We start from the raw sequence: 23,555 nt of genomic DNA on the forward strand, positions 1-23,555 counted from the left end.
TGTGCTGAATTCCCATGAAGGCTGCAATACAGCTGAGCTGATCAGAGCTGCTTGCGGAAAATGAGTTTTATGTTGAGAGTATCATGAATGGGAATTTACAGGCATGTGTGGAGTGGGTTACTTCACACACATCACTCCACCAAGCATCAGTGACACCACCGTGATTATGTGTGATTATGTGTTAAGCAAGCAACCCAGCATGAATTTTCAAGGATGAGTCAGGAGCTGCTCATCTGCTAATTGAGGGAGAACTGACAAAACCATTCAGAAAATCATTCTGAATAATACACCTGAGAATATCTGCAGTCCYCTGGGGCATGTTCTGTGAGCAGCAAAAAAACACAGCACGTGGACAACCGTGCAGTATTAATTGATGTAAGAATGAAATAAATCTTATGAGTGTCCGTCTCCTTCAGAGGTTTCTAGGGCCATCCTAGCACAAGTCCCAGGACACACATCCCATTCCTAAAGAGGGAGTGGAATGAAAACCTGAGTTGGGCCAAGACCGCGGTGCCCTGCAAGACTTTGTCACTGCAGTGTTGGGGCTGGCTGCTTCACGGGCAGGAGAGCCCCAGCAGCCTGGGCTTTGGCCTCCTGGGCACGACTGCTCCTTGGAGCAGCCAGGCTCTCACACTGGCGACCGGGCACTTCTTGCACTAGTAGCTTCTGCCTCAGACAAGGAGGGGTACTAAGCTCCAAGTGCTTTAGAAACTCACATATCTATAACCTGAATAGATGCACAACGAGTAGCATTTCTTGCTAATCTGTGTCAGAAAATGAGATATGTTGAAAATATGGTGAGGGAAATTCTCCATGTACCACCTGACATTGCCATGTGGCTGAGTACCAGGTCTGCTCTCTGAGGGTTCMCATGCCCTCAGGTAGCCCTTGATTCTGGCACATGATGAGACCTGATTCTATCTGCCAATCCTGTTTACTTGCAGCTTTTCATGGGAGTTTCATACAGAGCTAAACARAATCAGAACGATTCCTGTTTCCATCACGGGCTTCACATCAGGTCCTGTGGTGTGGAAAATATGCTCCACACCCAGACACCTCATCAGATACAACATCCCTCTCTTCTTTTGCTTCACTTTAATTAAAATTGTATTGTGAGGATGAGAAAGCATCTAGCAGGATCATGGTGCAAGGGAAAAAAAAGTGAAACAGCAAGCAGATGGYAATGCCATGACGTGCTGGATGCTAAGATAAATGCAGGAATTAGCAGCAGGCACAAGCAGGGCAGAGACACRTGTTTGCTTTTAGGAGGGACAGCAACAAAATGCTAACAGCTGCCAGTAGACTCCTGAGAGCTTCTCTCAGGTCTAACCAACGTGACCCAGCACAGTGTGGCAGCTAACAAAACGCTGAGAGAGAAGGAGAAAGCTGCTCACTTACTGGGTTCCCATCAATGCCTGGAGGTCCTCGCTCTCCAAAATCACCCGGAAAGCCCTGAGGAGAGGGGACAAACACAAGTATTAGTTATGGATACAACCTGGTATAAAAACAGGAAGCTTAAAAACTACTCCCCTTGCAGTGAGCACAGCATTTTGGTAGACACCGGGTTGAAAGAAAGTCTGAGCCCAAACAACCTGCTTCTCTCCTCAGCCAGTCTATCCACCCTGCACCCAGGCATCTACCCAGCGCAAAGTTCTGCATAGATCTGAGCTCCAATTCAGTCCAGTCTGCTGTGGCCAGTGAGGGGCTACCAGGAGCCTGGGAAAGAAGACAGACCAAGGAGATGGAAAGGCCTTTTCCTCGGCTGTGCTACAAAAAGCAGCCATCGAACCTGCCTTATCCAAACCTCACCTTTCTTGCTGCTGGCAGGCYCTGATCAACTCTGCCTTTTGCTAACATCATTTTCGAGGCCCAGGTACATCCCACAGGTCAAGTAAAGCTTTTGTAGCTCCTCAAAGAAAGATAATGAGAATGTGCAGAGCAGGGCTGGAAATCAGTTTTTCCACCTTCCTTTTGTTTCACTTAAGCACATCAGTACTCCAAGATATGCCAGCAAGAAATAGGCAGTCCTGGAGATTATGTTGCCTAGTTTACAAGCGCAATCCAACCCAACTAGAGCTCCTGTGCTGACAGTGTGATCCGAAACAGATTGCTCATCACATCACCTGGATGCTCACAGTTACACTGAGAACCCTTTCCAGTAAAGCTAGCTGTATGAAGCGGCAGATGCAGTATTTTGCAAAGGTATGAAAACTGGAGAACACTGTGAAACCGTAAAAATAAATGGGCAGATTTTTCATGAAGCCTGGATGGTTGCAAACTCGGAGTAGGCTCACCAAAATTCACCTCATTTCTGGCCGGGGCAGGGATCATTACAGGCAAGGTGAGGAGAGGGTCAGTGAGGAGGGTCAGACTAGGAACGTGGGAACTGCTCTCTGCAGCGGCAGGGAGTAGCTCTGCACTTCAGTGATTTCAAGGGCAGGAAAAGAATTCAGTGACTTGTGGTTAACATCAGTTAGAGCCAATTAGGCTTTGATTGACCTGCCTTGGCATAGGGGAGATTCCTGTCTCTCCYGCCTTAGGGATGGAAATTTAACCTCTGAGCCTGTTGGCCTTTAATTTAGCCTCATATCCTGATTACTCCTCAGCACATGTATCTAGAACGATTTCCAAGTTGGATATTGCCTTCCAGGCAAAGTCGAGCAGAAGGCTACTGCAAAACCTGCTCTTGGCCTCCTGTTGCTCATGCTGGCACCCCAGACAGGAGGGCGATTCTGGGGACAGAAGGTTTGTAGTAGTCCCTGGGGAGCGACAAGCAGAGGAAAGTCCTCATGAGGGCTCTTGTTTACCCTGAGCAGACACCAGGACAAGGACAGCCTCAGAGCAAGGCTGCCTGAGAGCTGCTTCTTGAGGTCAACATGGCACAAAGGAGAACATGAATGGGAATCTTCAAGACTGGGAAGACATACAGCACCCTGCAGCATCTATCCTGCTGCCCCTTTGAGCACAGACCAATCATTTAACAAGTGAATTCTTCCTGATAAAGGGCTTGGAAAGGTGCTATGTTGAGGAACATAGTGAGAAAAAAATACTGCTTTTGGAAGATTAAATGGCATGCTTACAGATATAATGCTTCCTATCCTCTTTCAGGAAGAAATATCCTACTGATGAACACAATTCCTCTGTAATAGTTGATCCAAAATCCTGTATGATCCTGAAGATTCATAATCCTTGCCATGACTGTTCCCAAGAATATGTCATCAACACATGGCAATTCCTGCATATCTCATCCTATCCACTAACAAAACTATTGTAATTATGCTCCCTTCTCTTCTGATAGTTGACCAGCTTATGCTTCTGGAGCCCATGCAGATACATAAAAAAGTTGATCAAAGATGCTGAGAAAATTTCCCTCCAATGCATTCATAGCCTTGCRGCCTGCCAAGGAATAATGGTTCCAAGCTCGACACAGCCCACGCCCTAGAGTTACAAAAGGCTGTGTTTACTACACGCAAACTGACCACAAAGAAAAATTCTGCATCGTATTTTATCTGACGCAAATTTGAAAGACATCAAACAAAAATTATGAAAAAGGGGGTGGAGGTGCTGAGGCAGAGCCAGAGCATGACAGCGTAACGCTTTCTATCATTCTTAGACTGACCCTGTGCTCTCCTAATGCCTCTAGTTCTCTACACACACATATATTATACATTAGTTTGCTTTTCCTTCTCCTGTCTTGGTCCATCTCCCTCAATAAGAGYCCCACACGGGTACGTAACCTCTGGCGTTGGCCACCACACCTATGTTTTTAAGGAGGAAGCAGTGGAGTTGAAGATGGGTTGGACTTGATTTTCTCCTGAGATTGGACTCCATTCAAGCCACAGGGTGGCGAGGAGCAGACTGCAGAGAATTATTAGGGATCAGGTCAAATAATTGCAGCCTTGGGAATACTCTGAACTTCACTTGCATAAGAGGATGCATTGGAGAGGCTCTTTGACTGAGGTAAGAGCTCTGCTCTTCACATTATTCTTGCACATCCCTTAAAAAAGGGCAAGATAAAACATGAAGCAGCATCGACCTCCCTTGACTCTGAGGTAGAAAGAAAATTATCATCTGCTAGAGCATTTCTTTATAGATAGAGCACGTGCAGAGGCTAATCCAAGGCTCTAAYTCCTAGAACTGCTCAATTTGGCCACAGCTAAAATCTTTCTCTACTTCGCACCATATTCTGACTGCAGGCATCAGAGTGGCAGACTAAGAAATGTGCTTGCATACCAAAGGCTTCCTCTCCAAAGTGTATCCCTGCATGTTTCCATCCAGAGCAGTACARTGCTTGCACAGCAAAGCTCCGCTCATTCCTGCTCTTTGGTTTKTGGAGCACGGGCATTATTCCTTAAGATGACCTAGATCAGAAGATACACTCTAGAGACACACCAGCAAACTGCAACTGCTAGTGTATGTGCCACCACAAACGAGGAGTCATGATAAACTTGCCTTACACCTTTTCCTTGGCCAGAACATGAGATGCAAAGGTCAACCGAACTGTGCTCCTGGGCTACATAATGGCCTGAATCATGGACGGATGAAGAAACAGATGATCCTCGCTGAGCCACATGGATGATCTCTCTTCCTCTCTGCTCCACTGAATGCTACAAACACTCGTTGCTTTGGAAAAATCAAATTTGAGGCCCTGAAGCAATCCCTAGAATCAACCTTCTGCCATCTAGAGACAAAGTCATCAAAAATAATAAAAGAGTGGGAGAGAAGAAAACTTTAATAAAAAAAAAAGAGAAAAAGTATCTCTGCTCCATGCAGAATCACTAAGATCAGAGCAGAGACGTGTAAGGAAAAGGCATTGCTCAGGCAAGAAGTAAAAACTGGCTTGGAATATTTTGCTGTTTACAGTCATCTAACTTGCCAAGGAAAACATGAATGTGCATAGACTGATACTGTACTGCTCTGCTGCAGCTTCACTTGGAGCCCCCAGCGCTCCGCCTGCTGCATCCTCCCTTTCTCAGGAGACATCGTTGGGCACAAAGCGACCCATGAATGCCACTGAGCAGCCTGACCCTCCGKCTGTTTTGCTGCTAAGATCTTGCCGATGTGGGAAAGTTTTATCACTTAAACTAACACAATTAATTAATACAGCTGCAATCGCATATCATCAAGAGGAATGCTTGTTCTAGAATAACTAGCATTTTCTACGTTTGGCTTAAACCACTTCCTAAATGATATGAATAATGTGCACTTCTACCAGAATTCAAGTGTCCAGATGCTATTTAAAGCCGCCTACAGCTATTTAAATTCATATTTTCCCATTAGYCTCTTTACGTTATAGTTCCTAGCACTATCCTCATTGCTTTAAGATAGATGTCAGGCACTTGGTAACAGAATAAACACCTAGCTTTTATACAGATTTTCTACCAGCGGTTCTCAAAGTATTTCAAAAAGCAATCTATTCCCATTTCAAAGGCACAGAGAAACTGGGTGATGGCCTTTGGCCAATGCTCCACGGTTAGAGAGCCCCCAACAAACTCCAGGACTCCCAAGCACAGCCCTGAGGAGGAGATGACCATCTCAAAGCTCCATTGAGTCATGCTCCACTCAAAGCACACACTGACTCTTGTTCCAGGGATAGAGCTGCCCATTCTTGAGATGGGGTGAAAAGGTTCAAGGTGGCAKCAAACTAAGAAGCCCCAGAAGATGTGGACTGACATTGGCCCGGGACAGGTCTGAGCAGCAGGCCCTGTCTTCACTGCTGCCTTCTGCTCTCCTGATACCAACAGCCTTCCCAGCCTCAGCCCCTGGATGTCTGGGCAACATTTGGTCCCCCGATATCTTTYTGCCAATATCATCAAATGAATCTGGAGGCTGGACAGAAGAAGCAGTACCAATTCAACCAACCCCAGACWTCTTAGACCAGTGCTCGAGCTCTGCCACAAACACGTTGATGGTGCTTTTGCACATTAAATGAGAAAAGGCTCATGGCTGCAGCACTAAGGAGGGTGTTTGAGCACCCATGCAGCCTTCAAAGCTCAGCTACGTTGGGAGAGCTCTCACAGCACAGTCAAGAGCACCCCAGCAGCAGAAGGTGATGCAGGGCAGGATGTGTTTTATGGTGCTGGCTGACAAGCAGGTTGCAACTGGCAGCCCGTTACAGGAGGCTTGTGAAAGGGATCATACAGTCTAACCTATTCAGGCTCCCGACCTTCCCAAAGCAAGCACGGAGTTTTTCTTGGTACAGAAAACTCCGCTGTTTCTCAGGGTATTTTGTCGGGAAGCCTAGTCTCTGGAAATTTTGCTCAAGATTTGAGATGGCAAAGAAAAATACTCCAGTGAAAAATACCCATCCATCCATCCATCCTCCCAGCTCTGGGGGATGGTTGGAGCACATAGAGAAGGACCAGGACTAGGAAAAAAATGGCTAAAGGCAACATAGTCAGCAGGAAAATGCTCGATTAACACATTCTGATGGCCAAGAGCCAGTGGGGTGCTCCTCTGCAGCAGCTAAAGTCAGGTATGACAAAATCTTTGGCTCACAGCTGGAAAACACAGAAGGAAAAGACAGCAGAATGAATTTCACATTGTGTAAGGGAGAAATTCAGTAAAAGGAGTAACCTAAAGCTTAAAGCAGAGCTGGAAAAAAAAAGCATACAAGGATGTACCAAGCAAGAAGGATGTTTCTGAAGCAAGAACCATGTTTCTGTGGTGCTCTGCAYTGCCCTCTCCACCCCATGAGGACAGCTATCAGCAGAAGCAAGATGAGGCACCACTGATGCAGAGTGAACAGAGGCACTGATTTATCTTGGGAAACATGGAGAAGTGGAAAGCAAATCAGTGACTGACTCTGTATATTCCAGGTGCTACAACTCCTTAATTCCCATTCCTCTGTGCTCCCTGCAAAGAGCATCCTCTCATGCACGAGATGCAAGAAAATCCCTACTGAGAGCAACGAGACCTGGATACACACCGGAATCAGTTCCTCCTGCATCAGGACATTGTATCCCTCTCTATTTCCCCTGCCTTTTGTTCTCTGCTTAAAACAGAGCATCCTGCCCCCTTTTTTTGGCTGCTGTCAGTCACTGTGACTCCTGTCTCCTGTCCCTGGGCTCAGCTGTCCCTTAGGGAAGCTGGTGAGATGCACCAAGTCTTTTGCTTCCCCTATGGCCTTTTCAGGTGTGTGCATGTGGGTGGGTGTGCTGTGTGTACAACATCTGATTTAGTTTAAAACACTTTTCCTGATGGAGTAAAGGAGGCAGTCTGGCAGCCACTCATCCAAAGAATCCTGGCAGGTCTGCAGGCCAACAGAATCCTTCTCCAAAAATAGGATTTTATTTTCCTGTTGGCTGAAGGTGAAGCTGTTCGAACCAAGCAGCTCTCCTGTCTTGTCCACGAAAGACTGTTTGCCAGTTGGCTGCAGCCAGGTGCGTTTCTGCCCAGGAGTCTCCCCGGGGATGGGGCTTGCAAGTCAAACAATTTAAACCAAAAAGAGGTGGTGGTGGACGGGGGAGCAAGGCTGGAGGTGAGAGAAGGCATTCACTTGAAAAAGGAGAGGGAGAATAAAATAAACAAGTGTAGCTTATGTTGATGTTGGCAGCTTATGTCTCTGAGAGCGTTCTTGGTGGAGAGCACAGACATGAACCCCGTGGCAGGTGGGCGCAGAGGCCAGCACGTTGGCTGGGACCCTACGGGATCCTGGCAAACCCTGGCCACCAAGCTCGCCTGCTCAGGACCCTTCATGCTTGCAGCTATGTTGGAGCCTTTCTTTCTGCTTAGCCTAGACCCAGGATGGGGACACCGTCCGTCTCTCCAAATGGAGATGCCACCCTCAGCCTGGAACAGACCTGATGGTCCTTCACAGTTCTGCACCTCTGTAACCTGAAGAGGAGGTTTCTTCTCTCTTGCTGGGAGACCTTGCAGCTCCATGTCACATCCCCTTTGCATGAAGATCTCATGGCATTTTCCAGCACAACAATCTCTATCCTTCCATCTTCCTCCATGGGAGCCCTCCAGCGCTGTCAGCTCCACCTGAACGCCAGCCAAAGCCCCCAAAACTCTCCTCAAGCCAAACATCACTGAAGTTAACTTAGAGCCTTCTCCACCCTGGACCATCTGCCTTTGGAAGCTCTGCCCTTTTATGCATATGTATGATCTCTTCTCACTTCCATGGGGCTCTAACAGAGCATAGCTACACAGACCCAGTTACCTAATGCTCCAGAGCACTGAATCTGCCAACATTCCCGGTTATTTATGGACCAAGACTTCCAAATCGAGCAGTCTCCTATTCAAGGAGCACAGTCAAGCAGCTTTGGCAATCAAAATATGTTCAGACTTGAAAGTGATAGCTGCATTATTTTTTCCTTTAATTTCTAATAAAAAATATTTTGGCACTTGGAACTGATTTATGAATGAACATTTCCCTGAAGGAAGAAGGATGCTCTTTCATCGATTTAATTCTTCGCAAGCTTTTTGCCTGACAATGGGCAAATCAGAAACACGCTTAGAAACAAACTGTCCTAAGTTTTAGTAGACATTATGGGCCTTTATACTTTTCAAACTCCTTCTCCTGTGCTTTTTAGTACTTCATTTTGCCCATTCATTAAGGAAGGAAACACACATGAACTCTCTCCACCTTGCCAGGTTACTTGGATGCCAGAAACACTTGTTGATATCAGTGAGAAGTGACCACGCAAACATCTTCCTGCACAGATTTAGGGAACTCCAGGCATGTGGAATGCAACCTGGGCCAGAAAGTGACATTTGCTCGGGACTAATGCCTGCCTTTCAGGGTGGTGAACCAGCTCCACAAGGGAGGAGAGACTTAAGCATTAAATATATATAATATATATATACACATATAAAAATCACTCATTACACAAACTGAATCTATTTTAACAACTTAGGTTGGCAAAGAAAAAAGCTAACAAAGTCATGACTTGGTTAGCACCAAAAATTGCAATTCAAGGGTTAACTCACAGTAACAGGCAGGTTTCCCTGGCTAGCAATGTTCAGGACTTCCACCTCCACACGACCTTTCATGCAAACAGAATGATTAGAGGCATTCTTTAAAAAAATCAGGCAGCTCCTAAAGAATCAGAAGTGCCGTCTTTTTTGGTGCTTGGTGAGGGTGTTGACACAAGAAAGAGAAAACTACCCCCTGAGCCCTGTCCATCAACTCCTTCAGCACTTTGTGCTCCTTCCTGCACGTTGTCTCATTGATTTACCTGCAAATAGGTCCTTTGCCTACTCAATCCTCCACTAACTCCAGCTCACCACAGCAGAAGGGACATAACTGAGCCCAGAGCTTGAACCTAAATTGTGACACTGGGTATGAAGGAATGTTTTGGGATTTGGAAGGTGAGACAGTCCCTGTATTCAAATGAAACAGGCCTGAGCAGAGCAGCTGCACGGGAGAGCAAAGCTTTGCTTTCTGAGGATATATGCTGACAGCATCATTAAGGATCTCAGTTAAAGGAATCACTTCCRTTTTTTTTTCAAATTTTAGGAAACAGCTTGTGGACCAACACACTGAACACTGAGTCTAGCTAAATTTGAAATTACAGAAGCTAATTCACAGATCTTTAGAAAATACAGTTTAATTAAATTATTTCTCTAAAGTGTTCTTAAAATGTTTGTTTTTTCTTTACTAGTAATTCAAAGTAGCGCTCGCCTTCCTGGTGGCCTCTTTGCAAGTGCACACCCTGGCATCTCCATGAATTTCTTATGAGAAAGGCCATACGGGCAGCATCTTTGCACACTCATGGAGCCTGCTCAAACTAACTTGAATTTGGCAAATAGCTGTTAAGGTAGCAGTATCTGGAAATGCTGTTAACAATTTCCCAACTCTGGACTTGTGTGGGCAAGAGACTTTAGCCTGGTTCACTACAAACGTGGGGAAGAATTATCGTGCTAGGAACTCAGCTTCTTCCAGAGCAGGAAAAACAAAATAAAAAAAGAGGAGTTGGTTAAAGTCTCAGTCCTTGGAGAGGGAAGTATAATTTATTTTTGCAGTGATTTGTGGTTATGCCAGCTTTTCCAGACACATGGCAAAACATGTCCCCCATTGTTAGCATGGGCAGCAGCTGGGGCTGTGCAACTTGGCAAAGGCCCATGCACTCACATCCACCGCCAAGTTATCTCACACATATATAAAACAGGCTGGGGAAAGCTGCAAAACGAAACGTTCCCAACCCCAAAGCCACCCTGCTTTTTGCTATTTGGTATATCCAGGAAGGCTACATCTTTTCACGTGGTGCAATAGCCCCGGAGTGCAGGGAAGCCACATGCATTTCTACTGACTTGTGCGATGAAGAAGATGGGGCACCCTGAGACTTGGCGTTCACAGAAGGCAAGAGCTAAGACATGAACTRAGTCAGCCACGAGGGAGATGGCAGAGGTAGAAAGCAGCCTAGCAAGGAGGCTCTGCCAGCTTACAAGCTGAGAGCTGGCATAGGAGACCCCAGCTGTGGTCCGCTCGTGGAAAACGATGGATRTGGTCAGCTCACGGATGTCAGGTTCAGCTCAGATGCTCACCACAAATCCCAAGGCCKCACTGAAGCTGCAGCCAGATCACTGCTGGCTCCCACAGCCTCGTGCCRTGGGTGACAGGCAGGGGGAAGGAGGCTTCTGCACTCCCCTAATGCACTGATTTCTATTACTTAAAATCCACAACCATTTCAAAGCACCTGTTTCTTGACAGCAGTGCTCAGAGAAGTACTCCTTGACATTTATACACCATCTTTCATCCRCTGAGCTCAAAGGAGATCCAAGTGTCTTGTCCCTGGTTTGCATGTAGCCCAAACCAGCAAAATGACTTGTCCAAAGCTACACGCCACTGAGAGGGACCAGTCCTAATGTCCTCTGACTCCCGTGAAGCCCCCGGTCAAGGCAGCATCTCCCCACCTTGTCTTGGCAGGCTCCTGCCCTTCCCGTGGGCAGGGGATCAGCCTTGCTCGTTGTGTCTCRAGTGCAAACCCTCCCTCCTAGCCTGCCTGTTGTACAACCTGTTCCATCTGACAAATTAGCTCTTTGGAGCAGCACTTTGGCAACAGGCTGCTGCTTGCCACAGGCCATGTAAAGCCTGACAGCAGAGCCTGTGCTGTCAATATGTGTTTGCCTCCCTCATCTGAGGTTAGCAGACAGAAACACCCATCAACAGCCCCAGCACTGGCAGGGCACAACTGCTTTTTGCTCATGCACACAAGCTCCAGAAGGATGTAGAGAAGAGCAAAGATGAGCATTGCTGGACAGGTAAAGAAACTGAAATGTCTGTTTGTGGTACTAATCACTTGATCACTTTGCTGCATCCTAAACTTCCCAGCCTGGGGGTTAGATTGATCCTGTGTTCTATCATAATCCAGTCTGATGGACTGCTTAGGCCAGGATTTTTCTTTCGCTGGGAGTTTGCCCAGTACCTGACCAAATGAGGCTCCAAGAATTCAGCTCTATTTCCAGCCATAGGAATAGCAGCATCAACAGGTTTTCAGGAAAACAGAGGAAAATCTCAGACATGTTTTACTAACCCAAGAACAGATCTCAGGCAAACCCAGGAATTACTAAGCATGTCTTGGAACCATACTTTGCTGTTCTGAAATGGAAATTTCACTGCAAAGTCACATATCACCACTAATGTTCCAACTACTAACACCACTGACTGCCTTCTGAACACCTCACATCCATCAGCCTCACACTTCCCCCTTCCTTCTCTCAGGACCTCTGACGAATCTCATTCAAAGTTACCTGTATTTGCTTAGACTGTAACCACCAGAGGTAGAGCAGAGATACAAAAYCTTCCTGGTACCTTCCTAGTGCTGATAACCTCACATGTATCACCCAGCACCTGGTGATTCCTTCCATCTCTTAAAATATTAGCAATAAAAATATTATAAGCAAAAACCAAGCATAAGATAGCACAGTCGATGCACAAAATTGCTTTGTCTACGTTTCCTAAAAAATCCTCTTTAAGAGTCTCTCACTAACAGGAATCAAGGACTTTTGAAAATACTACCCTGTATTTGAAGTTCAATGTAACGTGTAATTCAGACCTATCTGGCTGCAGCTAGGCATCTTCCACAGCATAAAGACATCCACTTCCAAACACTTAGGCACACACTGTGTTCCAAAACTCACCTTTCTGTGCAGTACCTCTCTTGAAGAGAAAGACCCACCAGTGTGTGCTGCTTCCTCTTCCTAATTAACAAAGCAGCTTGCATTATTCCTTCCGCGGGCTCAAGTTTCCTTCCAAGAATATAATCACCTCTGAGCTCGAAAAAACCCACATGCTTTTCAGTTTTGGCATTTGGCGTGTCTGACAAGCCATGTCTCCTCCTCCTGTGGGTTACTACAACCAGTGGCAGGACATCTCATTTCTAAGGATGGGCGATGACTGATGCATCTCCCGTGCATCCCCTCACACAGCTGAGGGCACAGCCCGTCCACCCTCACTGCAAGGAGCTCCATCACRCCCTTGTCCTCCTTCGGTCAGCTGCCCAAGTGAACACCATAAAATCCCATTCTTCCCAGCCATTGCTTTGGCAACACCAGCATTTTAAGCAAACAGTCACTTCAGCTTCAGTCCTCCAGTTTACCACTAAAACAAGCAGCAAGACCTGGAGAAATGTGGGCTCGTGTTATTTCACTCTCCCAGGTGCATTGCACTCTAATTGTAATTCTCTTACCAGGCTTCCCTCAACCCTCTGCTTGCTCAAGGATTCACCAGTGCCCACAGATRGGGACACGTTCATCTCCTGCTCCGCTGGTGCAAGGCAGGGAGATCAGAATGGGAGGTGGAGCCCGCAGCTTCCATGGCAGATTCTCCATATCCCTCACAGCTCTGCAGAAYTTAACTTCCCTGGAATGGTTTCAAAATCTGACTCATGTCCAGTTCGTCTATTTTAATCTTATATTTTAGTCTTACATCATTCTGGGAGGCCCACGGTGTCACATGCAAACTCCCCCAGCCCCCTGCTCCTCCTCCGCCAAGCCCTTAATCTGTTGCTCTACCTAGYTCTGTATGGCATGAGGCAGCAATGTATTTATTATCAACTCCTTCCCCCCACCCCTTCAGAGCATTTACCAACTTTGGACGGTAGCTAGCAAGGGCTTCCAAGAGCTCCCCATTGCAATGACAGAACTGAGGGAGAGCAGGAACAGTAGCAGCGCCAGCAAACTGAGTGGAGCAGGGACACGAGAGACAAGAAGAATTGCAGCAGGCCCAGCAACGCTGCAAAGCAGCTGGAGGACAGCACAGGCCAGTAGATAAGTGTTGGAATGGGAATCAGGTCAGCTGGTTCCTACTTTCTGTTCTCCCAGAGATTTCCTGAATAACTTCGCATGTCACTTAATCTGTTTTACTAACACTCGGAAGCACAAATCATCAGTGTCGGGCCATTCAAGATTTCTTATTAAACTTGATATCATGAAGTAGGGATGAAGCCAAAACTCTCCAAAAGAGCGTAGTAGAACAAAGGTGCCCATGCTCAGTYGTTTAATCCCTTCTCTAGATCCCAGCCTAAATGCCTACAGGGTTGAGTGATTCCCCACTCATCTCAAGGGAGCATCTTGTTTGTAACAGTGACTGCCAGACCAAAACCCTTGCCTGGAAGATTACAAAAGCTCTAGCCAAACAACAGCTGGAACACGTTGAACCTACAGCACGCTCTACGCAGAAACAAGGCAGAGAGCAGAAACCCTGTACCTAACGACGGTTGYTTTGTTTGTTTTACTCTGGTCAATGAGTCATAGTTACTTCTGCTGGCCCTCTGCAATTAGTCATCATAGAGGTTTCTGGTGCAACTGGCAGCTTGCAAAACTGTAAGAATTGGAGTTGATTTTGGCAGAAAAGATGAAACAAAGCAAGAATTAAAAAAGGCACCACAGCTAATTTTGCTCCACCAATCCTACTGAGAGCAGGAGTAGTCAGCTGGGATGAATGTGGACCGCCAGGATGTTTGCATGGCTTCTGCTGTGAGAACACCAGCGAGCAGTAGGCGTGGGACTCCAGCAAAGGCAGATTCGCATGCGAGGGTGACAGGAGGAAACACTGGAGTTTGCTGTGTGGGGGTGAGCGGAAAATTTACAAAGAACTTGAGTGCAACAATGTCAGAGAGATGGAGAGAAACTGAGGCTAATGTCAAAGATAAGGTGCAAAGGCAACAAGATGCTGGCGAGCACAAATGGGCTTGATCTCTCCCTTGACTGTTGGAACAAACAACTTGATACATCTGCCAGCTTCCTGGCCCCTTCAAATTTCAGTATTTTAATCAAATCTGTTACTGCTTTATACCCGTACTATCCCACATGGCAAGAAAGCTGCCATACAGAAGTGTACTTGCGTTATACGTACCAAGGTGGTACAAGCATTGGAGAGAATCACCACAAGGACAGGTAAACACGAGGGGACTGATGAGACCACCAAATGGTAAATGTAACAGAACTGGCACATCTCAGACATAAAAAAAGTTTGTTTGCTCTCCCATTTAGCTCACATCAGAAGTTATGACGGTGCCCAGCTAAAAGCCAGATATTTCGTTTCCAGTTTAACAAAGTCTGCATAATAGACGAGGAAAAACTTTACCGGCCTACCCATCTTGCCCCTCTTCCCAGGAACTCCAGGGATCCCCTGCAAAGAAAAAACACAGAGAGAAAACAAAAAATAATAGGTCTGGTTGAGAAAGCAAACAGCCAAGCATCAATACAAAACAAAACTGGATGAKGAGGAGGAATGCAAAACAGGCTAATGACTTGAGCATTGTTCGGGAATCAAAATGTCAGCTGTGAGAGCAGAAGACAATTAACCTTCAGCCACTGAGCAGAGCCCTCCCTGAGGACACGCAGCGGCCGCCTCCCCACCCAGGGCAACGGGCTGAAGCCGGGCTTAGCAGGGGCAGTCATTAAGCTACTGGTCTGGAACCAGAAGGCGGCCACCGCCAAGGCGCTCGCTGAACTTCTGTTTATGTTTCCTATTTAGTTATACAAGCACTAAATCAGCGAGTGTAGAGCACGGGGCCGTCGCCACCCTGGCAGGCGCGCACACACGCGCTCCCACACGCTCCCGGGGCCTCGCTCCTTCCTGCGATCTGCAGGGAGGGAGAAAAAAGTGGCAATAAAAGTGTCTTTTTCCTACAGTGCCCTTCCTTAGGGGGCACTTACTTCAGGAACAGAGAGTTTTTGATGGGTAGGGGTCAGGTGGGTGGGGAGATGAMGGGGGAAAGTGCGGAAAGGCAGGGGAGGGCCTGCAAAGCTCTGAACACATGGATCTGGCTGCCCAACTGGATGTAGCTGGAAGGAAGGCCATCACCAGAAAGGTCCTGGCACTGGCCCTTCCAAGATCCAGGCCCTTTCCAGACATCTCCAGTTGAACACCCAAACCCTGGGACACTGCTGATGACACTGCTTCGGAACGGGGGAATTTCTACTTGCATTCTCCCCCAGTCTACCCACCAGGATGGGTGAAAAGCGACAAAATTAAGTGGATTTCAACAAGGAAAAATACAGGAAAATTCCTCCCTTGTCATCAGTAGTCTGAGGACCCTACTAGAAGCTTAGGCTTTTGAGCTGACTATCAATATCATCACACAGGCTCTCATTCACATGCAGAAACAGGCTGAAGACGACATGTCTAAATATTATCACACTTGCCTTTTTCCTACAGGACAAGGAACAGAGTAGCTTACAAACAGCTCTCAAKAATTGTATTCAAGCAACACCCCAAGATTTTCTCCACAAAATACTCACTCGTTCTCCATCAGCCCCTGGCAGCCCAAATAACCCTGGGAGACCTATATATCCCTAAAGAAAAGAAAAGAAAAATGTAGTCAAATATATTTCCCCATCAGCAGGTAGTCAGTCTGTCTTTTCTGAACAGCAGAGCATCCTCCAGCGCTGGTCAAGGGCAGTCGTGATGAAATAAACCTTGAGGCAAGTGTATATGCCCATGGACTGCATGGTGCTGGCTTCCACGATGTAGTCCAAGGGCACATACCCTCACACCAGGGATCATGTGGACTCCGGGCAGGAAGAGGCCAGCAAGAGGAAACCTACCTGGGCTGGCTCTAACTGTACCTGAGGGAAATGGAGCTTGGTTTGAGGTTAGCAAGGGTGACAGCAAAAGCAAACCGCATGTCTCTACCTCCTGTCGCCTCTCCAAGGGCCATTTTCCTGCCTCTGGCACATGTTTTCAACTGTGTGTTGCAAATACATCCCACTGTACTAAGCCTTCTTGTTTCATCTTACATCACATGGTGGCCATGCACTGTAGCTCTTTTGCACAGAACCATTAGCTCCTGCAAGGACCTGCTGATGGAAGAGCAGATCGGCAGCATCTCAACCTAGCGCCTTTCCTGCACATTCTGTCAGGCGACCAAGACTTTGCACCACCTTGTTGACCCAAGTGCCAAGGGCCTCATTGGGAAGGGGCAGGCTAAGACTGACATTTCACCCTCTTTTTACCTGTGCAAAAGATTCAGCCTAGATTCATCTATAGATCCCCTGACACCCTTCCACAGAAGAATCTCCCTTTGCACCAACTGTATTTAGCATAAAATCCCCTTTCATGCTCATCAGCCATCCTCGCATCTTCTAATGTGCAACATTTCTCTCAGGCTTTGAAATCCCTCTCAGATAGGGCCACTGCATAAAATGTTATATTTTCTTTTCCTCACAACAATTGAAGCCTTGTGTTTAATCCTCTTTGCTCAGCAGTGAACACAAAGTCACCTTGTGTGCTGGTCCTTTGCAAGGGACTATTTGTGCCAAACATGCAGACTCCAGAGGAAGCAGACTTCAGCAGGGAGCCCCTTCAGCAGCACATCACTGTTACCACAGTCAAGTGCTAACACTGATTTGCTCTCCTCTCTCTGTCCTCCATCATCATTAAATCTCTCACCATCAATCCCAGCAAATCTTTTCAGCAGCCCCTCACTCACCTTAGGCTGTGCTTGCTTCAGGGGTGCTATCTAGCTGGGAAGTATGACCACACCAAACGAGCAAACCAGTCAACCCGTGCACCACTGCTTGTGGAGTGAAGAGCAGAGGCAGTGGTGGAGAAGGGCATCAGTCAGTGGTTCATTCCCTTTGTCCACAAAATGCTGATATCTCCCCTAGCAGTTTAACACCCAATGCTGACTGMCTGCAGCTGAGCTGAGAAGTGGCTTTCTTTTGGTAGCTTCAAGTGTTTCAGCCCTCAACATTCAGGGCTGAAAAGCAGAAGGCAATCTTCAAGTCTTACTTTCTGCTAAGCTATGATCTTAGCATTGCACATCTCCCATTCGAAAATGACACTAAATCCACATTGGGTCAGTGAAATGGGTGCACCAGGAAAAACTGGATTACTTGTAGAAGTGAGGTAAGCAAGCTGTGCTAACACAGATCTTCCTCTCTCCTGTGGGCCATTAAACACACAATCTGTCCTTCTCTGCCTGCCTTCACTTTTCCCAGCTCAAGAACAGAGCTAGCTACAGGGTCAGCGTGTGTTTATTGCTTGCAGTTTTCCGAGTGATGAAAGCCAGCTGCTTGAATTTACTGTGCATAGAGAAAATACCACGTGTTAGGGAAAGAGGGAATTTTATTGGCTCAGAATGCCATTGTGAATTTATAATTGCAGGAGAAGAACAAAATGTGATTAACAAGAGTCTTAATTGTTGAAAAAAAAGAATTAAAAAAAATCCTTTGCAGTAAGGAGGAACCCGCTGCAATTCAATTCGATGAGCGAACCCAGGCAGAACAGGGATACTCACGTTYGTATTTCCACATGGCTTCAAGATGCTAGCTTGCTATTCTGCATAATGGTATAAATTATTCCTAAACTCAGAGCTATACTTGAAAGAGCCCATTTTCAGTATGTTCAAAAACCACCGAACCACATTTATTGAAAATAAAGAGGCCTTTGGGAGATGGGGCTTGCAGAAAGTTCAGACTTGGGTCTTTGCAAGGAATTTATATGCGATTCCTATTTCCTGAAATGCAAGCTCTGAATACATTGACCTTGCATCATCAGCATTGACAGTGGTCTTTGATTTTGGGACATTCTGACGTTAACATTGAAAATTTTCAGTGTTGCAATAAACAAGCAGTGAGCAATCAAAATTCCCTAAATTCAACAAGTTAGGGAAGTTGTCCCTGGATTGCAAAGTTAAGCAAAGGGAAGGGCCTGGTAAAAGCGAGCAAAGACAAATGAAAAGCTGCTTACCCGATTCCCTTTTGGACCGGCTTCCCCCACTGGGCCAGGTAAGCCCTGGAAGAGAAGGGAGAAAAACACAAACGTGGATGGGCTTTAACTTAATAAGCAGTGCCAAACTCCCAACAACATCCCCGCATAGTTCTGCTTTCAATGCTTAGTTCCAGGCATATCAACTAAGAAGAAAACAACTCCAAAATGATACAAATAACAAATCTCCCATTGTTGTAGAGTCTTTACTCAGCACATTTTGAGCTTTCCCCAGGGCGGAAGGAGAGATTTCTGACCATGAAGACCAGAGAGACTAATGCAACAGGGCACGCAGAGGTTGCATTGCCCTTTACGTGCAACACAGTGATCCTCCATAGCCACCATCTCCTGCTCCAAAGGCAGTTTCCTGGCCAAACGAACACACACATAGCAATGACATATGTATTTCAATACTTGTTTAGACACAGTGGGGCCCTGCTGTAGCACAGAATCACAGAACGTAGTGAGAACTGCCCTCTGATTTCTGCAGCCTATGAAGCCATGCAGCAAGGCTGGGGCTGTAGGTCTCTAGACCTTCACAGCAYCCACCTATGGGGATAATTGAAGGTACACTCCATAGGTACACTCCATACTACGTCCGTGCTTACTGCTCCTCCMTTAAAGTACCGTGAAAAAGAACTCTGTAAAAATGTATACTGAATTTCCACATTGATTGTCTCTTAGCAAATTTCCAAGTCAGTTGTTTATTATTATYCTAATTTCCAAAAGTAACTGGCGTTTCTGGTAGAAAAACAGAAAAAACAACCCTGTATTTTCTTTAGCTGGCAACACCACATACTCAGCCTGGGATTTGAAAGTCAAGTTGTGCTCTCTCCTGGCGTGTGCATCGTTGCCAGCCAAAGATTGCAGCCATCCGAGTGGGCTTAACAATTCTGCCTGTGATGCACAAATCAAAATACAGCCAAGCTCTCTCCCCCATAGTATTATGTATCCAGCACAGCTGACGAGTAACAAGTAGTAAAATCTCAGTAAACAGCTCTGATGCTGGATACACACAGCATTCAGATACACCAAAAAAAAAAGCTTTTTGTAAAAAAAAAACACAAACAAAAAAAGGCACTTCCCTGCCCCAAACCACATTTTAAGAAAGCACTTTTGTTCTTTGTATGTTCAAGTACAAATATTTCACCCTGCTTATCTGATGGGCAGAATAATGCTGCTGTGAAGCAGCCTTCATTAACCTTGTAGGCCCATTAGAGCTCATAGTTTTATATCATGTCATGCACATTCCTACCTAGGAGACACTTTGGCAATGTGAATCTCTAAGAGCCTTTCAGAGCACGAATGCAGCGTTTAGTCAAGTGCACAAAATTCTCAGAGTTCTAGCACCTGCAAGCTCCAGTGCGTGTGTGGAGAGCCCACCTAACATTTGCAAAGTGGATTCCGACTCTAATTCCAAGTTTCAACACACCACATATTAYTGATAGGCTGGGGTAGGGGAATGCAGACTTGCTCGTGTGTCTAGTTCACATTGAGCTCAATTCCCTGCACAGCTGTTCAAAGCTCACACAGGAGCTAAGGGAAGTTTGATGGATGCATGGGAATGGCTGATTGGGGGCTCTGACATCTGTTGAGACTCTTTGCTAGATAGGTAAACATGAGCATGGGGGAACCCAACACTAATGTGCTTGTCTTAGAAGACCATGACAAACTTGTTTCATTGAAAATTTTACAGGGTCAGGTCTCCTGCCCTAGGGATGCAGATCTCAGTTCAAATTCTTCCCTTGCTTTTCTCCTTACTATTTAGCAATCTTATATCAGTAAGGAAAAAAGACTCCTATCCTAATCCATTTTCCTTTCCATTCTCCTGCACTCCTAAAGTTGTCTTAGTGTATTCTTTTCAAATAGAAAACAAGCACTTATATTTTTCTATCTTTTTTTTGCAGCTGCAAAAATAATTCTATATGTACTTGTGCTACATGTATAATTTTATACAAATGAATATATATATTTATGCTAATGGTGTTTATTAGTGGGAAATATTTTCTTTCAGCAATATGCCTTTTCTGCCCTAGCTTTCTAGCCTCTTCAATATCAGATATAAAAACTTGCCTGAAAGCAAAGGGCTAGCAGGGTGCAGTTATATTTCTCTGCTCTATGTTTCCCCTATTCTTATAATGAAGAAAAATATTTCGTCAAATTCTGCTACTGAAATTCAAGTTCTAAACATTACAGACTGAATATCCTTTCCATCAGCCTTAGTGCTTCATGTCACTGATGCAACATCTTGACAGAGAAGAAGGAAAACCTCAACATATTCTGTAGGTCTGCACTGTATTTAGTGGGRCTTTAGTGGGTCTGCACTGTATTTAGCTACCTGCACACCCAAATCCCTAGTCTGTGCACAGCACGATGAGATTTACTGCACCTGCCTGCCAGGATAACCTTTGGCACCTGGACTTCCATCTGGTCCTCGTTCGCCCTTGAAAGAGAAAAAGAAAGCACAGGAAGGTGAGGTTAACAGCACACGTGGGAAGCCCTTAGCTGCTTTGTTCTTTGAGCTGGGGGGAAGGTAATGAGGGTGGATTAGCTTGATGCAAACTTACCGAGAGAAAGAAAAGAATTYGAGGAAGACAGTGGAATAAATTGATGAATGGGAAAGAATTTACAGAAGCCAACTCAGCAGAATCTGTGCTTTAAGCAACTGCTGCCTTTTCCCCCCATCTGCAGTGAAACCGGCAGATAGTTTGAAACAAGGAGGCTAAGAGAAGGTGTAAGGCTGCATCTATATCTGGCATATGGAACCGTTTTACTGGTGGGGAAGCCCTGCCAAAATTCTTCAGAACTAAATGGATTCATGTATAATATCCTTTAACATCATTGCTAACAGGGCCTGCTATTCATTGCCTTTTTTTTTCCCCTCTCCTTCTCTGGACTGCAAACAGACTTAACCAAATAAAAGGGGGGGGGGGGGAAAGGGGGAAGGGAGAAAGGGGTTTGGGAGGGGAATTACATGTTAGTGCTTAATACGATGCGGTTAGTAAACTCCAGATGAAATTAATGTAAAAGAGGAAAGAAAAGGTGTGCTAGGGTAAGCTGGTATTTTTTTCCACCACATAAACTCAGTGTGGTTGAGGAATAAAATTTAAAAATTAAATTTAGCAATTCCAAAGCAGTCTCCTCCTACCAACCTAGTGATGTTCGGTCAATGTATGTGCACAGCCCCCCACAGCAAGGGAGTTAGCTGTATGCACTACGTGTGTACAAAACTGCCCCTAGAAGGAGCTAACTGTCCATGCCGGGCAGGCTGTACAGGATCCAAACAAGCACTGGAGTCATTAGATCCACCCGTCTTTGGAGGTTCAATGTTGGAAAGCTTGGACTACTCACCTGCTCTCCAGGGTGACCTGGTGGGCCAGGGTAGCCTTTATATCCCTGTTGAAATAGATGGAAAGAGACAAAAGTTACTTGGGATGGACTTAAAGAGCTGTATCTACATGAACATCTGAAATTTGTAATCTACACAATTACACAATTTCCTCAATCCCTAGAAAACTGCAAATTTGTTGGGTAAAATGTTGGCTTTGGGCAAGCAAGGGGAACTTTCATCCTTGGCTTCAGAAAAACATGGATTTCAACCATAGATCTCAAGCCCATGGTGAAAGAGCTGATCATTTCTGAGTAGCAGGATTCATATAATTTCATCCCACTATTCCTTCACCAAGCCATGCATGATATAGGTCTGTTCCATTTTAGAGAGTGCTGACTTTGACTTTAAAATCGGCAATGCTATAGGAAATAGCACAATATATACCTGCTGTGACAGGAAGTTTTTGCTTTGTTTCCAGCTTGAATCTCTTTAGCTTCCAGTTTTTCTCATCTAATTATTACAAGGCGTAACAAGATCCAGAGACCATTATTAGGAAGCCACCTAAAATGGCAAGCAAGCTGTCTCTTAACCCACTCTCTGCTGAATTAATGAGTTTCTTAATGCTTCTAGCTGGCAAACGTTGCAGACTTTACACCATTCTTACAGGTCCTTCATGACCCTACTTCATTTTTTTCAGTCTTTTTGAGATACAGACTCTGGGACAGGACAACACCAGCCTGTTCCTTCACAGACTGGTCAGTATGTATTTTTTGAGAAAGCAAATTTTCTCCAGGTTTTGCCTAGAGCTCGTTTTGAACGTTAAGCACAGCCTGCAAGTGGCAAGCACTTGAGCTTTTTTCCCTCTCTCCCTTTATTACGTTGCTTCAGCTATTTAAAATAAACTTGTTTCCATCAAGTGGAGTCAGAGCAGATTAAAAGATTAAATTCAGTTACAGAGATGACTTTTCAGTTGGGCTATTAGCAAGACYGAAAGAGCAGAAAAATGTAACTTAAAACAAATGAGGAGAAAGAATAAACAAGCAACAGTCCTTGGATGCAAATGACAGAAATCACAAAATGGTTTCAGGATGGGTTACAGTTACTAATTGTATTTCTGTCTCTACTATTCACCCTGCCTTAACACGGGGCTCCCAAGGCAGCGCAGTGCGTTGGGGAGCATCCCCTGCACCACAAGCCAAGGACCTGGCCTTTCGCTTCACCCACCAGATGAACCCAGGGCTGTTTCTGCTCCCAAGTCCACACCTCTGCTTAACTGCTTTTTTATTCTTCCCATGGGCTGTTCTAGACCTGCAGCCTAAGCCTTTGCTGGCAGAGGCATGTGGTGCTCTCAGCCATCCTGGCTACTACCCGCTCCCCTTCACATTCCTCCTTGCTCGTTATTTCAGGCATTTTGGCCTGGAAAAACATTGATTCCCTCTTCACCCATTTTCTACTGCTTGACCTTGCTCGTGTATTGTAGTCCATCTGATTGAGCTGTCACCCTACAAGAAGGTGCTAAACTAAGAGATCATTTTGCTTCATCYCTTGCTTGAATCTCCTCGAAAATCCTTCCTCCTAATGCTGTGGGTGCATTTCACCCAGCAGCTCCTGAATAGCAAGGTCTTGGAGTAGGACCAAATGTTAGGACCTCCGTCCTTCCCCAGAAGCACTGAGTAGGTGCAAACCCTCCCAGTGCAGAAGGCACAGTGCCTGTATTGCCCATTCATGCTGTTCAGACCAGCAGGACGTGCAAACACCAGAGCATCTGCTTGGGCCCCTATCTTGCCCATGCCAGCGAGAGGTGCCAACAGAAACAGCCTCGAGCTCTGAGCATCCACACGTACCTGGGATTCATGGAGCCCATGGGAGTGCTCCAGCACAGCCCCGAGCAGGGATTACCTTTGCCTGCAGGCAGCTGGGGCACCTCACTGCATATGGACACGTGCCCAGAGGTATCACGTTCCCTCCACTGATCTGGAAGAGGAGCCTAGCTTAGCTGCTGTAATCGCTGCACTAGACTGGGTTCCCATGGACGGGAGTTTCAAGACGCTGTTGTCTACC

The 23,555-nt window shown here is 45.9% G+C and overlaps 1 protein-coding gene across 1 annotated transcript in view; it reads right to left on the reverse strand.

Moving 5' to 3' along the window:
- The window catches only part of COL27A1 (collagen type XXVII alpha 1 chain), a 151,831-nt gene that overhangs the window by 85,149 nt on the left and 43,127 nt on the right, over window positions 1–23,555 (reverse strand). Inside the window, exons 9-14 of the mRNA XM_026049328.1 lie at window positions 21,515–21,559; window positions 20,553–20,606; window positions 18,146–18,190; window positions 15,694–15,747; window positions 14,534–14,578; window positions 1,399–1,452 (exon numbers count right to left, since the gene is read on the reverse strand). Of these exons, the coding sequence (XP_025905113.1) occupies window positions 1,399–1,452; window positions 14,534–14,578; window positions 15,694–15,747; window positions 18,146–18,190; window positions 20,553–20,606; window positions 21,515–21,559 (297 nt within the window). The remainder of the gene's footprint in view (window positions 1–1,398; window positions 1,453–14,533; window positions 14,579–15,693; window positions 15,748–18,145; window positions 18,191–20,552; window positions 20,607–21,514; window positions 21,560–23,555) is intronic.

Source organism: Nothoprocta perdicaria, unplaced genomic scaffold (genome assembly GCF_003342845.1).
Source record: "Nothoprocta perdicaria isolate Ctin4 unplaced genomic scaffold, notPer1 scaffold_6, whole genome shotgun sequence".
Taxonomy (NCBI): domain Eukaryota; kingdom Metazoa; phylum Chordata; class Aves; order Tinamiformes; family Tinamidae; genus Nothoprocta; species Nothoprocta perdicaria.